The 18,379-nt window shown below is 31.9% G+C and overlaps 2 protein-coding genes across 2 annotated transcripts in view; both read left to right on the forward strand.

The window, feature by feature from the left end:
• Positions 1–18,379, forward strand: part of LOC121267679 — a 69,663-nt gene that overhangs the window by 6,706 nt on the left and 44,578 nt on the right. The gene's annotated exons all lie outside the window — the stretch shown is intronic.
• Positions 945–5,619, forward strand: LOC121267079 (pyruvate dehydrogenase E1 component subunit beta-3, chloroplastic-like). The gene is given in 4 exon segments (XM_041170957.1): positions 945–1,325; positions 2,314–2,435; positions 4,876–5,269; positions 5,272–5,619. Coding segments are annotated over 4 exon segments (1,245 nt in total).

Raw genomic sequence — 18,379 nt, forward strand, 5'->3', positions numbered from 1 at the left:
ACATGGATTTTTTTTTTTTTTTAAGAACTAAAATGAACCAAGTATGTAGTCAGAAGGTTTCAAATTATTGAGCAATCAACTAGTTTCTACGGTATACGCAGTGGGCATTGAGAACAAAAGTCATATGGGTCCACACTGAGAAGAAATCAACTTCCAGAACTACCCCTTAACGGATGTCAGAAATTGGGGAGAGGTTGTTACATGACTTTGTACTGTTTACACGTGTGAAATGTTGCATGGTGCTTTTTATGAGCATTTATGTCTATCCTTGTGTAGATTATTGCAGATAAGGTTCCTTTATTACTGTTTCTGCATGCATGTTTATTCTGCCAAGTTGCCAACTTTCTTCCATTTGTGCTTCCTATGTTTTTCCTCTCAATTGATTCTCATTAGACGTGTCGTTTACATTAATGGTTAAGACTATGACCTGTCTTTCCCTCAAACGGCTATAAAAGGGGGGGTAAGAACTGAAGCGTTCTTCATCACAGCGAGATTGTTCTTGCACTTGCTAGTTTCTGTCTTGTAGTCTTGATAGTAGCCTTGTTGAGTTCTCATTTTCAACTTAAGCAATGAATCGCCTTTTGGCCTCCAATAAAGAAAAGGCTGAGAAGGTTTCATGCTACTTTTGTAAAAAAGTGTTCAATAATTACCAGGATCTTGAGGCCCATCTTAGGGCTCATCAAGAGGAGATTAATGGAAGGAAGAGCTCGAATTATCCTGCTCATTTCAGTAATTTCATGGACATCGTTAGCACTATCCCTAATTCCATCTCCATAGTCCTGCCTAGAAGTTCCTTTCACCGTTCTGGGAATAAGCCGAGTAAACTTTTCCTTAGGACAACCTCTCCTTTGGAAATTCTCTAAGTTCTGCTTGAATGAACTCAGCAGGGTACATGCAAGTAAGTGCTCTGAAATGATGTTCAAAATGATTCATCTCTGTCTGCCATGTCTCCATATCTTTCATCCGACAGTAGCCATGCTGAAATTCATCATTCCAATCCTTTATCGTCAGCTGTTTCTATGCCTTCTGCTCCATCTTCCTTTGGGGATGCCTTGATGAACTTTCAGCATCACAGCTTCAGTAATTTTTCAGATCCTGCCTGTGCTACAAGTCTTCCTGATTCAGGGCTTGGCTCAAATCTATTGCATGGCTTGAAAGAGTATACTGCTGTTGGTTCCTTTCCTCCTGGCCAAGGTCCATGCTCAGGCCAAACTGGAGTTGGTAAGTATGATAAGAGTAGTGTGAATCCTGATATGATGAATTCATCAAAAGGGCCTCTGAAGAACGAGCCACTTCTTCCCTTTATTGAGAAGGAGGAGATAATGGTTCTGCCAAGATGAAGTGAATGAATTGTTTCTGACACGCCAATCAAATATATATATATATGCTTTGTTGGGTACGCTATTGGTAATAGTCCCCAGTTTTAGCAGGGATGTTGATTTTGGTATATCTTTAGCAGGGAGTTTATAAAAGAGAGAATTCCATACTTGTATACAGTTCTTGCTTTTAAATTGTATATGCCTATTATACGCTCTTTAGGCCCTTAATCATTATGAGCGACCCACCCTGGTTTCCTTTACTGCCATTCCATTTTAATATTGGGATATTCCGTTTTGTGTTATGTTTTATGGTGGTTAATATAGATCCAACTGCTTGGGCAGAGTTATGACTGTATTATTAGAGAATAATAATCAGCGAATAAGTGCACTAAGATAGATAAATGCACGTTGTTAAATATGTCAGGTTCTGAGATAAACAGATCTGTTTTGGTGTATATATGATTTGCTGGCATCAGATTCTTTGGTCATACTGGATTCTTACATGTTTTGGTTACATAATGTAGTAATTCAAATAGTTTGCCCTTATATATTTTTGCCTGTAGAGACCTCTTATCATCTATCATCCTCTGTTTCTAGAATACCAACATCTGAATATGTTGATTTTTGAAATTCACAGTTTTCTCAAAAGTCAAACCTATGAAGGCATGTGATATTAAATGTATTGCAAAATTCTAGTCATGGCAACGTGATAATAATTTCAATTTCAGAAAGATATCAATTTCAGAAAGGTGACCTCCTCACTTCAACACACAGCGTCATTGTAAAATAGAGAGTACTTGCTCAGAATCCATGGTAAACAAAGTGCTGCAAGTCAATGTTCCACATTTGAGTTTTCTTTTAATAGCAAGTGGCGACTTTGTTATTTCTGAAACCTCCCCAAGATTTTTTTTTTTAAATTGTTGGAAGCTTATTTTTGTGGCAAGAATTTGATCAAGCTTCTTCTGGCTGTGTTATTGCTTTGAGTATTTTTCAGGAGTTGCCTGCCAATTTGGAGGTTCTTGTTGATAAACTTGTGGCTTTTAAAGATGTGGAGCAAACCTGCTTTTCAGAATCTATTGCATTGCTTCAGCTTGGAGACATTGCAGACAGATCATAGTTCTTGCTAATCCCCCATGGATGGTGTAAATACTGGAAGAAACATATGAAACCAGAAGATGGTCTTTCTATGCATCTGGTAATCTGATTGGTGAACATCCAAGCAGACGTCGAAAAGACTCTGGTGAGATCAGATGCCTTGGGCAGCTGGCTTCTGTGTTATATGAGAAATGAAAAAAATCTACTAGTAGAACGCCTGCGAGCCGCCTGCCCATGATCTCTCTGCCAGAGTTGAAGAAGAGGCCAGCTATAAGTAGCTGAAAAGATATGAGTTGCTTACAAAATCCCTAAATTATTGTCAGTGAAATTGCTGATAAATTCAGAAAGGTTTACTTTACTTTTTGATGTTCCGATCAAATTACTCTAAGAGACTAGAGCAGCACATCCGAATGTTACTCATCATCCAGAATATTACTAACTGCTTATCAATTTTTGCCTTTCCTTAAAAATATGTACCTTGTTATAAAACAGTAAGTTTATTGAGCTAAATACGCAGCAGTTTCCTGCTCAGCTGATTTTGCTAGGTATGACAAGAACATCTCTTATTTTTCTGCATACCATATGGCACATTTGTTAACATTGTGATATTCTGGTGATATGATTGTTATTCAAAGGCAAAAAACCCTGATTATTTTGGATCAAATTTGGTGCCCATGTGCCAAGTAAAAATAGGTTCCTTTCTAGGGGTTGGTGGAGAATAAAAGGAGGCAAGTATAGACTATAGTTATGAGATGAAAGCATGTAACAAAGTTTATAGGTATAACAGTTCAGATATGTACATTCTTAAAAGAGTAATGCTAGATACAGTCTTAGAATGTGCAAGTCCGTGCACTTTGAAAAAGAGTGTTTCACTATTAAAAAATTAATATTTTTTTAATGTAGGTCTTATATTTATCTAATTTTTTTTTTTTAAAGAGACTGCGCGGAACTTATACACCTTAAAACTGCAAATATCATGATTCTTTCTTTTTTCATCGTTTAACTCAATGAGTAATGGTTTTTAAAATGATACATCGTATTTGGAGCCAATTAATTATGTCTTATTAGTTGACCACATAATTAAGTGAATGCATTATAAGAGTTTGATTGACTTAATTTGAAAATAACGAATTGGGCATTTTTAACCTCCCTCTTAAAATTATCCTAAGAAGTTTAGATGAGTGGATTCTCCTTAATGGATAGATAAAACAATCGAGAAGTTTATCATCTAACATTCTTGGTCTTTATTTTCTCATTTTGATCCAAAATACATAACACTCTAATAGGTATATACACACACAGAAGCTCCATTTGGATACAGAAACGGTTTCATTTTATTTCATCTCATCTAATTATTACAACTTTTCCAAATTCTTACGCAAAATATAATAAAAACTTCAATTTTTTCAAATCTCAAAACAATAATAATATTAAAAAATAATATTCTAATAATATTTTATTCAACTTTCAAATTTCATCTAAAATTATCTCATATCATCTGTAAAACATTTGTATCTCAAAAAATGAATTCAATCACACGAGTAAGGTATTATAAAGTGACATGGCCCCAAACACCTTCGTTTACTATTACTTTCCTCCCTCTCAAAATGCACCAAAAAAAAAAAATACTGCATGCCAATTCTCAATCCCAAAAGTTTTTTTTTTTTTTTCATTTTAAATTTTATAATATTAAGGCACACTGGTTGGTGTCTCACAATCTAGGTGGATTTTCATTTATGTAGTTGATCTTATGAAACTGCTTAAAATTTACACACCATTCATTTAATTAGGAGGCATATATGATTTTGTGGATTTGGTTTGTTGTTATTTGCCTACTTGTCTTTATTCATCATATATCAAGAAAATCTAACCTTACCATCATCATGGTTCCAGCCTTCCTCCTCTAATGCCCCCAAAAACTTTTTACTTTTTATTTTGTCAATATCTAGGTGTAGTTTGGAAAGTAATATGAGATGATATTAAATGAAAGTTAAAAATTAAATAAAATATTGTTAGAATATTATTTTTTAATATTTTTATTATTTTGATATTTAAAAAAGTTGAATTGTTTATTATATTTTGTATGAGAATTTGAAAAAAAATTATAATGATGAGATATGAGATGAAATATTTTCACTATCTAAACGGAGTCTAAGCTTTCTTTCAAAGTTTATATAAATGAATAAAAAAATATGAATGAATGAAGAAAGAAACAAAATGGTCATCTTCCTTTAATTCTTCCTATTGTAACTATTGTTCTATCCTGCTTGCTGTCCTAATTTAGCTCTGTATGGCAACAAAACGAGTTTGAAATTTCTATTCCACAGGCCCAAAATTAGCAATGAGATTGCACGAGTTGTGTACAAGGACAATGCTAGGGATCCGTTGATGTCCCGCTCACTTCTTTTTATTATTATTATTATTAATATGTACATATCTAATTGGTTATAAACGAAACGAGTGGAGCATTGCATGTCCTATTAGCCTTTAACCCGATTTCCAACAACTGTGGTATGCTCCACTATACATCTGGTGGCCAGTTTAAAATTCCAGTAGTTATTCGTGGACCCGGTGGAGTTTGTCGGCAACTCGGGGCTGAGCATTCCCAACGTCTTGAGTCATATTTTCAATCAATCCCTGGAATCCAAATGGTGGCATGCTCGACCACATATAATGCGAAGGGCTTGATGAAAGCTGCAATTCGAAGTGACAACCCGGTGATACTTTTCGAGCATGTTTTGCTTTACAACCTCAAGGAAAGAATTCCAGATGAAGAATATATATGTTCTCTATCGAAAGCTGAGATGGTTAGGCCTGGGGAGCCTGTCGCTATTTTAACCTACTCCCGGATGAGGGGTATCATGTAATGCAGGCAGCTAAAACTTTGGTTAATAAGGGTTATGATCCTGAAGTAATTGATATCAGATCACTGAAATCTTTTGATCTCTACACGATTGGGAATTCAGTGAAAAAGACGCATCGAGTGCTGATAGTAGAAGAGTGCATGCGGACTGGAGGGATTGGTGCTAGCTTGACGGCTGCTATTACTGAGAATTTCCATGATTATTTGGATGCCCCGATTGTATGTCTGTCTTCGCAGGATGTGCCAACGCCATATGCAGGGACCTTGGAGGAATGGACCGTGGTTCAGCCACCCCAAATTAAGGGTGTGCATCCGGACCGGATTTTTTTCCGGTTCGGTTAAAAATCTGGAAATCCAGATGATCTGGGCGGATACAAAATTATTATATGTGCCCGGATCGGTTACGGATCCAGTATTTAACCGGTGTTTTATCCGTAACCAGCTTTAACAAAAGTTAAACTTAAAAGCATAACCCAGTACGTTTCCCCTTTCCCAAAACAAAAGACAAAGCATGGGTTTGGGTCGTCGGTCTCACAGAGAGACGCTTACTCTCTCTCTCTCTCTCTCTCTCTCTCTCTCCAACGAAATCCAAGCATCCTTCATCAAATCCATCGATGCCGGAGACTAGCACTGGCCGTCGTCTGTTAACGTCACTTTCTTCTCTCTACTCGGTAGTTCTCTCTCTCTCTCTCTCTCTCTCTAAGTTTGTATCCGTAGATTTGAGATTTTGTGTTTGTAGATATGCTTTTTGGGTTTTTTTATTTTTAAAATCTTCCAGCAAAAACATTTCTGTAGATCTAAGTTCCTGTGCTTGTAGATCTAAGTTTCTGTCGACTTATCTATGTTTTTCTTTTTTCTTTATTTTTTCCTTCCTTTGTGTTTGGATTTGCATCTGTGTTTTGTTTTTTTCTACTGAAAATATTTTTTGTTGTTTATTTACAAATTTTGTATCCTAGAACAAGAAGACAAGATCTGATTTTGCAAATTTATATATATATATATATATATATATGTATATATAAACTCAAAACCCCTCATTTTTACTTGCTCTGTTTTCACCGCCACCTCCAAACCAGCCCCACATTCTAATCCAAAACCGATTTTGACCTGACAAGAAAATGGCTAAAAACATCCAAATTGCAAGTAGTAAAGAAGACCCAAAAGCTCTCAAAAGCCTCTTCTCGTAGATCTCTTGCATATCGGACTCGTTCAGATAGCCGATAGTGAATGATTTGAATCTGTTCTTGGTTGTTTCTTCTGTCCTTTCCATTTCTTGATAATATTTTGATTTGGATCTGTGTCGGGGGTTTTTTTCTATTTGTTTTTTTTTCTGATCTTTGGATGTTGGGACTGTGTTCATCAAACTTTTTTTCCCTTTTTGGTTTGGATCTGGGTCTGGAGAAATCTAATAAGAAATCCCAATGCATACTCTAGTTTATTAGGCTTCACTTCGTCTCTAGTCTCATTCAGGTATCTCTCTTTTCTCTTGTCTATTCTCAAGAAGTGAACTTCATAACCTGCTGAGATGATTATTTTGTGTGAAGTTCAAGAGAAAATTGTCCACATGACTCAAACTATGAACTTCATTTCTTCACACCATTATTTCTCTTTCAGTTTCTCTGAGATGAGCTTTAGAGAAGACAATGGTGGGATGTGAAAGATGAAGAGAAAGATTGTGTTATGCATCGTCCATGGCCTGCCATTGTGCTTATTATGCTTTCTCACTATCTCATTTTTTCTCTAATATATATGCATATCAATTGGGATATGATTTTTTTACTAATTTCTTGATTTCCTGTTCTTTGTTTCCCACAGCTCACAATGAAAGGATTTAAAATGTTCTTACACAGTTCTTTGCTGCTGCTTTTAAATTTTTCACTATTTATTCTTTGTAAACAACAATGTATGTATTGTATATGTTGATGTCTATTATTATTTATTTTGTTTTATAAAGATTTGAATAGGCAATAAAAAAAGGTTAAAAAAATTCCTAAAATATATTCATTATATAAAAAAAATTCCTATAAAAAATAATAAACATAAAAGCCTATAAAGAAGCCTTTTAACAAGTGTTAAAAAGTTTTTTCATTTTAAAAAAAGCATTTAAAAAGTGTTAAAAACATATTTGTTTAAAAAGAAAAAAACAAAAACCTGGTATAAAATCTGGATATTGGTCCAAATTTGGATGAAAAAGCCTTTTAAAAAGTGTTAAAAAGTTTTTTTTTTTTAAAAAAAAACATTTTAAAAGTGGTAAAAACATATTGCTTTTTGAAAAAAAAAAACTCAAAAAAAAAAGGTATAAAATCCGGATTTCCGGTTTGAAACCGGATATCCAGGTCCAAATCCGGATAGCCACCCGGGTTTCAATCCAATTTACTAGGGCGGATATCCGCCCATTTTTTAAAATTCGGATCCGGATCTACCTGGATATCCGGATTGGATCCACAGCCCTACCCCAAATTATAACAGCTGTTGAGAAGCTGTGCCAATAAATTACTCCACCATTTCTTAAAAGAACCTTTGATCAACCAATCTTCATTGTAGAAATTGTTCTTTAGTTTTAAATTTGTTGGCATTTTTTGTTTTCTAAAACTCACGACTATTCTTTTAGAATAAATCTTTACAACCTCATCCCACTCCACATTCTATATTTTTTAAAATTTTTATTATTTTTTTCTTTTATCAAATATTTATTATATGAATAATGAATAGAAAATTTGAAATAATTAAAAAAGAATAAACTCAAAAAAATTTAAAAAATTATTAAAAAATTTAAAAATTTTAAAAATTATGGAGTATGGAGTGTGGTGGAAGTTGTGTAGCAAAACTCATTCTTTTAAGGCTTTCTTCATTCTTGATCTCTTTTACTTCTGGTGTGCAAGCTCGTCCTCATGAACTAATTCCATATTGGATTCAAGACCTTAGATCGCAAAAGAGGCGTCATTAATCAGGATATCTCAAATTAGTTTCTCAAATTTTTTTCCTTATGTTCAGAAAGAGGTTCTATACAAGGAGAGATGCCAGTGCAGGAGATTTCGGCCCTTCTTGTACCGGCCAAATTAGAGACGGCCAACCATTGACGGTCACTTGTAAAGGGCGTGTTTGAATAATAAAATGATACGAGAATTCTGTAAATTGTAGTGAAATAGCTTGAGACTTGAGTTAACTAGATGTTTTATTGGATTGTGGAAAATAGGAGAAATTTTTGAATAAAAATATTATAAAACTAAAAAATTATTTTAATAAAATTTTTTAAAATTATTTTTGTTTTAAAATTTTGAAAGGTTGCGTTGTTTTCTTTTATTATTATTATTATTTAGAAGTTTGAAAATTTTGTAATAATTAGATGAAAATTTTAAATTTTAAAAATATTTTCTTTTTAAATGATGCTTAAAAAAATTACGAAAATTTTTAACACATTGTCACTTCTAGGGCTGAGCACCAACAATGTCTGACTCCGACTCCAATTCGCATAGCCTCCGAGTCGGAATTTGATTTGGGCTTTTTTATTGGGCTTTTTTTCTTAGCTTATTTGAAATTTCAATTTGATAATTTTGAGTTCTCATTAATCAAATTGGACTTCCAGATTTCAGTTTTTTCAAAAAAATATTTTTTCAAATTTTAATTTTATTAAAACATAACCAAAATTAAAAAATAAACCATTGTACAAATTAATGTTATTATACATTAGTATTATATGTTATTATATATTAATGTTTATACACAAGTAGTATATGTTATTACACATTGATTATTATACATTACTAGTGCATGTTATTATACTTTAGCCATTATTATTAGTATTACATATTCTTATAAATTTATATATTTGTGTTTAATATTATACATTAGTATTAAATGTTATTATACATTAGTTATTATATAATTAGTATTATATTTTATTATACATTAGTGTTTATACATTAGTTGTAGGGGTGAAAAAAGAGGTGAACCAAACCTATGATACCCCATATGATATGGATAAGAGTAGATGGTGTATGAGATCTCACATTGCTTGGGAAGGAGAAGTTCTTGCTCTTTATAAGGTTATAATGAGACTTTAATTATATTATTGACTAGTCCTTTTGGAGTATAGGCTATGTGTTTTGGACCTTTCATTGTGATGTTACAAATGGTATCAGAGACAGGTTCCAACCAGAAATGTGGGACTTGAGCCGTGCCACCTACAATAGACAGGCCCGACAAGGACGTTGGGAATTTAAGGGGGGTAAATTGTGATACCCCATATGATATTGATAAGGGTAGATGGTGTATGAGATCCCACATTGTTTGGGAATGAGAAGTTCTTGCTCTTTATAAGGTTCCAATGAGACTCCAATTATATCATTGACTAGTCCTTTTGGAGTATAGGTCATGTGGTTTGGGCCTTTTATTGGAGCGTTACAAGACCGAACTGGTGGGTTTGGTCTGGTACTGAGTTCAGTCCAATCCGGTACCGATTTTTCTTTTTCTAACACCAGACCGGTTCATATATATATTTTAATTTTTTCTATGATTTTTACTATTATATATCATTTATATATATATATAATATACATAATTATATATAAAATAATTTTACATTATACGATAAATTACTAATTAATATAATATTACATTTTGAAATCCTATATAAATAACTATATATTATCATTATAACCTATTGTATTAGTAGTTATACTAATACTATATCATTATATATTATAATATAGAACAGTACCGGCCGTTATAAGAACAGTATTAGCCGATGTTAAAGACAAACACAGTACTGGCCGAGAGCAAGAGGGGTGAGCAATGGTTTAATGCTGGTGGGCTGTCATTCTGTGAGATGAAATTTTGGAGACTAGTTTTCACCCTGGAACAATGGGGAAAAAATCCCTACTTAACAAGAAAATTCTCTCATCTCTATGATCCTCCTTATTATGATTATTACGATTACCAGCAAGCATGGACAAAAATATTTTTAAAACAAAATAAAAATTTACGTCATTTATGGTTCCTTCATTTTGATAAACTACAGGAAATTAAAACACTCCCGAAATGGTTCTCACTATGGTGGGAATATTATGGACCTGAACCTCTTCTCCTTCCTCTTCCCCTTCAGGAAAGTCTCCAAAATTTCATCTCACAGAATGACAGCCCACCGATTTGGATTTGCCAAAACTCGCTTTTCATGTCGAATTTTGAAAATATTGTAGCATTATATAATCGGGATAATAAATCTTTTTTATTAGGAATTGGGTATCTAATCCATTGTAATACCTTATTTAAAGGTTTATAATTTATTACTAAACGAGGAACTCCTCTTTCTAATTCTGCCTGTTTTTGGATATAAAAGGCAGCACAACTCCATGATGATTTACTTTTCCTTATTAATCCTTTTGTTTTTAAATCATTAATTTCTTTTTTACAATATTCTAGTAATTCGTTATTCATTTGGATAGGTCTAGCCTTAGTTGGAATGTTTTTCTCAGAAAATTCTTTTTCATAGGGTAATTCTACTATGTGTTGTTTTCTATTCCAGAAGGCATTGGGTAGGTTAGTACATATTTCATTTTCAATTGTAATTTTGAAATAATCAATTTTTTGGGTTAATAATGGGTCTTTTAACTGTTCTCGAATTCTTTTATATTTTAATTCTTGTTTTAAGAAATTTATTTGGTTGTCCTTTCTTCTAATTCTATTTTTTGTTAAGAAATTAATTTCTTTGGTTAATGAAATTTTCTTTAAAGAGTTAATTTCTTTTGGTACTAGGGGAAATATGAATTTAAATTGTATCTCTTGTCCAAGTATTTTAGTAGAGATTCCTTCTTCTGTTACAGAGAAAGGGTAAAGTAGTGCAAGAAAGGGATTTCCTAAGATTACTTTGGTATTAATATTTTTTACTAAGATGAACGTTGTTTTAAAACAAAATCCATTATTACATATATGTGCATTGGATAATTTATAATTTATATTTAATTTTGTTCCATTGGCTTGGGATAATGTTTCTCTTGTTTTTTCAAAATATTTAGAAGGTATTAATCCCTCTTGTATACAATTTAAGTCTGCTCCTGTATCTAATAGGGCAATTGTAGTAAAAGAGAATTCTTGATTAATTGAAACTGTTACTTCAACATACCATTTTTGAAAATTTATCTTATTAAGAATATTAATGAAATTGTCCGTTTCATCTAATGTTGAACATTCTCCCTGTTCAATATTATGTTTTTCTTCATGGAGGTTTTTTCTATTTTTCTCTATTTTTAATAATATAATTTTTTGTAATAGTTGTTCGTTTGAAACTTCTAATTTAAGATTGGATGTTTTTAAATTTCTAATTTCCTGTTTTATCTCATTGATTTCCTGTTGTATATCTTGAATCGTAATTTTCTGTTTGTCAGTTTTAAATCTACTTATTATTTCTGAAAAATTGTAAGGTGTTGAGGATGAAGTTATTGTAGTATTTTGATTATTAAATGTATCTTTTAATTTTTCTAAATAATCTTTTCTTTCTTGAGGGTTGTTGATTTTGTCTATTAATTCTAATATAATGTCTTCTTGTTTTGAAAGTACATTAATGGTTTTGTTACAAATACAATTATCCTTACTTAGACAATTACAGATATGTACTTCATCTTCTTCTAATTCAATATCGGAAGATTGTTCTGAAAAGCTTGATTCTTTTAATTGATAAATTTCTTCTTCTTCTGAAGAACTAACCTCATCTTCACTTAAATTTATTATAAAAATGTCCATTAATTTATCTTTTAGTGTTTCGGGTATATCTAATTCATTAATTTGTTGTTTGACTTTACAGTTTGATTTGTAATGTCCTATTTTTTCGCATTTATAACAAACAATCTGCTTTTTCTTTTTATTAGTCTTTTTAGGATTTTTTAGTGGCTTATTATATATTTGTTTATCTTTTATCTTTTTATAAGGTTTTCTGTATTTTCATTTTTTATTGGAATAATTGTTATAAACTCTTTTTCCCTTTTTGTGTCTTCTTGAGGTGGCTAATAAAGGAGTGTAACCAAATTGTTCACAAAAAGTACCTAATTCTTTTCTAGCAAACTTCTTTTCTTTCTCCATTTGTTTTTTTAATCTTAAATCATTGCACATAGTTAATCCAGTTCTATTAATCTTACTTATTATATCACCATATGTAAGATTATGAAAATCAATAGTACCGTCTGATCTTAATAATGATTCTCGTACCTTTTGGACGAAGTAATATGGAAGTCCGGCTATGAACTTTTCCTTCCAGTATGGCTGTTGACAATTATTTCTGATCATAACTTTAGTTAGAAATACATTTTTATACCAACGGAAATAAGATAATTAAGGGCATTTAAGATTAATCAATAAATCACTAGTTCTTCCTTTAAATTGAACGGGATCACCTACAAAGTGTTTAGTTAATGCATATATTAATGTATTGACAGCATCTTCTAGGGGTAAATCATTTTCCGTTTTAATTATTTGCATATTTTCATCATATTTATAGGCTGTTAATATACGTGACCTTTCATCATATGAAAGATAATGATCCCACCAACCCTTTGGTTGGCCAGTAAATCCTGTAACAATAATGTGTGCTACCTGATGATCAGTTTTTCTGTTACTTTTATAGACGTTGGCTACCATAATCATTTCTTGAAAATGATTTAGTATTTCGTATTCAGATAATTCGTCTATATTCCATTCGTATAATACATCTGGTACGAAAGCTGATCTTACTATATGTTCTCTTTTCTCGAATTGCATATCTGGTGGAGTAGGTCTGGGATACCAATTACGAGTAATAGAGACATGATGTTTTGAATCTCTACCCGAAAAGTTATTAACATGATCTCCTCTAATCTTGTTTATCTGTAAATCTAGATTTTTAAATTGGTTTTCAATATTACTAATTTCAGAGCCATATATTACGGGTGATTCTATTTTACTTAATACATTAATATGTGGTTGTTTTGAAGTGGTGGCAGTGTTACTAATAGTTAATTTTTCTAATTTACTAGAGATCTGTTCCAATAAATCATTTTTGTTTTTGGAAAATATCGATTTTAAATGGAATGGAATTTCGTGAGGAACAAATAAGGGAGTTTCTTCTATTTCTTTAATAGTGGGTTTTATAGGAGATATATGAGTTTCAATCATTTCTAATTGCTTACCCATGATTTTTAAATATAAATTAGTATAATTGTTTTGTTGTATTATATTATCAAGGTTTTTGTTCAGTATTTGCAATATTATGTTTTTTTATTGGTGTAGCCAGAATTTGAGTATTCCTTTGATTGTACTTGATGGCTTCAAAAGGGAGATATTCTTCATAAATAATTTGGTTATTTTCTCCTTTAATCCATTGATTAGTAGTCCTGTTTATGGTAGATAATTGGTTTGATTTATATATCTCAAACCATGTAAAGAAAGGAATATTGATTTGTATTTTCTCTAAATCTTCGTAATATTTTTCTTGAATATAATCTCTTTCTATTTTTGTAAAGGTTGAGAAAAATGTTATTCTTTTGTGACTATTTTCTTTTTTCATATAATCTTGTTTGAGATATTCTTTGTTAATTTTAAATTCTTCTTTATTCAGGGTATATATTTGGGCATCATCTCTAACTACTTGAGAATACGTTGGAGAAGAGGGTTCTTTTTCAGGATTATGGGAGGTAGATACTCTATCAGGATGGCTAATAGCATATACTGGTGTATCAATAATGTTTCCAGGAATGATCCTTCGAATCTGGGTGTCAAGATTTTGGGATCTAGAATCAAAAGATCTGGTGTCAAAATTTTGGGATCTATTTCTAGAATTTGATGTAAGAATAGATCTGGGTGTATGATAACTGAAGGGTGCTGGAGAGGAATAATGTGAGAAAGATCTTCTAAAAGGCTGAAAAGCTATTTGAACCGTCCCATCCGTTTTTTGATCTATATATTCGAGATTATCTTTCTAATTATTTTCTATCTTGGGTGTTAGAGTGATATTTTCTAATTGCCATTCATTAGGAAGTGTGACTTGATTCCAATTGATTTGTTTAGGAATTTGTATACTAGAATTTTGTGTGCTAGATTGTAATAATAATGTATATCCTTTAGGGCTAGTAATTAGAGCTTGTGGTTCTAATGTTGTTTTCATTAATTTATAATGAATCCTGTAAACAACTGTTAAAGCATGTGACCCTTTCATCATTTGATAGCCATTTGTTTTAATATTTAGTATTAAAGCGTGTAAAATGTTACCATCAAATAATGATAAAGAATAATTGGGATAACAGTTAAAATAGACCGGTTCTTGGAACAAGCTGGATTCTACCATTCCAAGTAATGAATTATGAAAGTTATAATGTCTTCCGTCTCTTAAACAAAGCAATACTGAGGTATTTAAGCTGTTTCGAGTGAGTGGCTTTATAGCTACTTGTACTAATCCAATATGAATAAAAGAATAACTTTGCTTTTTGTGTTGATCAATAGCCTTTTTTGTTAAGAGATGTAATGATTCATAGTCATTATTTAAACTAATAGTTTTCTCTACTGTTTTAATTGTATAATTTGTAAGGAATGAAAATTTAGAAGAAAAAGTAGAGATTTTGTATATTTGATTTTTTGGAACATCGGGAATTGTCCAATCTTGTAGATTTCTTTCTATATCTAATATACTATAGTCTTCTTGATTAATATTATCAGATTCTATAGGGATGCTAGTGGTAGATTCATTAGGTTTGAATAAAGAATTCATTGATTCAGATTTTCAACAAAAATTTCCTATTTCCAAAGAGAAATAAGTAGATTAAGAACTTGAGGGAACACCACCGGGACCACCCTTAGAGCCCTCTGGCTTAAATGGGTTGACCATCGGTTTTTCTTGGCATACCAACACAAGCTTCCCAATATACATTTTTCTCTCTAGTTATGGGTTATCTTTGTAAAATTTGTATCAATGATTCCTTTACTCTTTTTTTTTTTTTTTTTTTTATAAAGCAAGTATTTTCAGATGGTTTCTTATGGCATTAATTTCTTTTCTAAAGAAAGTGCAGTCAGCTTCATAGTATTCTATTGCAGACTGCCTACTTTGATATACATGATATTTAGTCATCATTAATGTATAATTTTGCCTCATTAGTGTATAGTCTATAATATGTATTATAATATACTACAATATATTATCAATATATTATTATATACTACAATATATACAGTACAAAATATACCAAAGAAACTGGACAGAACTGAACCGGAACTGGTAAAACTGAAAGTACTGGTTTAGGGTGTAACCATTGTGGTATTGGTTTTTCAAATCTCAAAACCGATATATACTGGTTCAGTTTTAAAATAAGTCAAAAACTGGACCGAACCGGACCGGTTACACCCCTAATTAGTTGTCATTATACATTAGTGTTACATGGTAATAATAGTCACTATAAGAGATTTGGTTCCTTGAGACAAAAAATTTTGTCTCAAAAAACTCCAATTTCGTCTTAAAATGGTTTTGGAGATGAAAAATTTTCGTCTTGTCTCTAAAAAACCGTCTCAAAAGGTTTTTGGAGACGAAAAAAGTATTTCCTCTCCAAAAATGATTTTTAAAGACGAAATTGGGCGAAACTGTTCGAACGGGTATTTTTTTTAAGACGATAATTTTTCGTCTCAAAAATACGTTCGAATGGATAAATTTAGGTTCGAACCGACAGGGATCGTTCAAATGTAAAAAATATTCATTTGAACAAAAGACCAAATTTGATTATGTTCGAACGGATAGTATTCGAATGGATTTTATGCATTCGAACTAATAAATTTATAAAATGACTTGCATTCGAACATACATTATGTTCATTTGAACTGACTATTTATTTTTGAAACTCGTTCCGTTCGAACGGAGTTTTAGAAATTAATGTTGTTCAAACAAATATTTTATTGTTCAAACGGACGTACAGACTGTATATCATGATAGTCGTTTGAATGCGTTATTTTGTGTTCAAATGGTTCTGTTTTTGTTCGAATGGATTTAATAAAGGTAATTGAAGTTCAAACAGTATTAATCATATAATACAGAATTTAATTAATAATAGAATACTAATATCACAAAAATTGTAATTTAAACATCATAATTGTTCAAATGTTTTGGAACATCATAATAGAAAGACGATTAAAGAAAAAATAAATTTTAAGATTGTGGTGGTAGCTTAGAGTTTTGAGACATAATTGACTGCAAATGTTCAAGCATAGCTTTTTATACCTCCATCCCCAGTGTCCTCAGCATGTTCTCTTTTAATCTCGCTTCAAGATCCGCTGCTTGATCTAATCGGGTCAGCAACTCTTTTTCTTTGGATCTCAATTGTTACTTCCTTCAATTTCTTAGTCTTATCGACATTCGATCCAGTTTGAGAAGAGGATGATGATGTTGAGGATGGGTTCACGTAACGTCCTAAGCCCCTCAAATATCTAGAATGTGATCCAAGAACTTGAGAAAAGATCTGAGCATCGTTGACAGATGATGCATTAGATGGATCTGCAGTAGTTTCCTTAAGAGAAATCATCTTGTCCTACAAAAACAAAAACATTAAAGTTTGTAAAAGTAACAAAAATATTATTAGACACTGGAATTTAAAAAATTTAAACTTACATAATTTGCCTCTGCTTCAGAACTGCTCCAAACACTGTCATAATTTTTATGTACTTTAGCATACAATTGGGTCAGATCATAGTCAGCAGGACTTTCTTCTTTCTGCAAAAGAAAAATCTATATTAGAACTTAAAACAAAAAAGTGTATTATATGTTAATATTTAACGGAGACTAGAATAACTTACCATTTTGTTAGACAAATGATGAAAAATCGAGAACCCGCATGATGGTGTATCATTAAATTTGATCTATTTGTTTTGTTCATAGTTCTCCGTTAATAAAAAAAAGTATTTTTGTCTATATGTTTAATACATCTATCATAGACTATTAAAAAAAGATAGCAACGAAATTACCTGATAGGCAGGATCTTTAAACATATCACAAACCGTCTTTCATTTGTTGGTGGCATTGCTTGGAATGGATTTTGGCGCACCTCTATTGTAGTATTGAATTTCTTGTAGTGTACATGGCATCGATCTTTGTACCTCCGGAATGCATTCGACATTAGTTTCTCAACCGTTAATCGATCATCTTGTCGGCCAAAATTACGCTCAAACTCATTTTTTCAAAAATTATAAGCAATTAATATAAATACAAAATAATTTTAAATTAACATGTTATATACTTAGTTGCTTGAAATGTAGCTTATTACCGATCAACGATTTTTGATGTGGTCTTTCACATTTTGAAAAACTTTAGACCAAGAGAATGTAGCAATCGGTGCATACGTGCAAGTAAGCGAATCAACATACGAAGTAAGCCACACTACCGAATCTCCAAAGCCACCGGTGTGATTATCAGGAATATCAAATTTAATTTTATCCATTTTTCTTACTTTCTCTATACAGACACCTCTCGTAGTGTCTCGACCTCGACGTTGGCTTACAACAACTATATATACAATAATTAAAGTATATATTTAAATTAAATATTTTTATTTTATAGATATATATTACTTAAATCGAACATAAAATGTGGTATTTAATTTGATATATTGTACCTTGTTCTGAGTTTGGTATGTTGGCCCATTAACGATGGCAGGTGAACCACACGGGGAGTCAATAATGGTTAAGGATGGCGCACTTGTTGCTTTGCGTTTGGGAGGCATATCTGTTAAAAATTGTAATAAATTATATATCGAACAAACGTTATGGATATTTATAAGAATTATACCTACAAAAATATCTGCATCGGTTTTGTTGGACCAGTCGCCCTCATCCTCACTAGACACTTCAGGTGATTCATCTTCTTCTGATATTTCACCCTCAATTACTTCGGGTTGAACATCTTCTCTACGCAATGGGACCATGTCATATTGGCTTAAATCAACAAATAGATTGATGTCTGATTCGTTTTTTTGATATGCTTCTTCATTTGCTGGACTATCATCTTCTTCATGTGGTTCATCTGCCTCTGGAATGTAATAATATATATTTCTTGGTGCAAACTTCTTCACTACCCGCCATAGGTTCCCGTACTCCAGATTATCTA

The sequence above is a fragment of the Juglans microcarpa x Juglans regia genome, chromosome 5S, assembly GCF_004785595.1.
Source record: "Juglans microcarpa x Juglans regia isolate MS1-56 chromosome 5S, Jm3101_v1.0, whole genome shotgun sequence".
Lineage (NCBI taxonomy): Eukaryota > Viridiplantae > Streptophyta > Magnoliopsida > Fagales > Juglandaceae > Juglans > Juglans microcarpa x Juglans regia.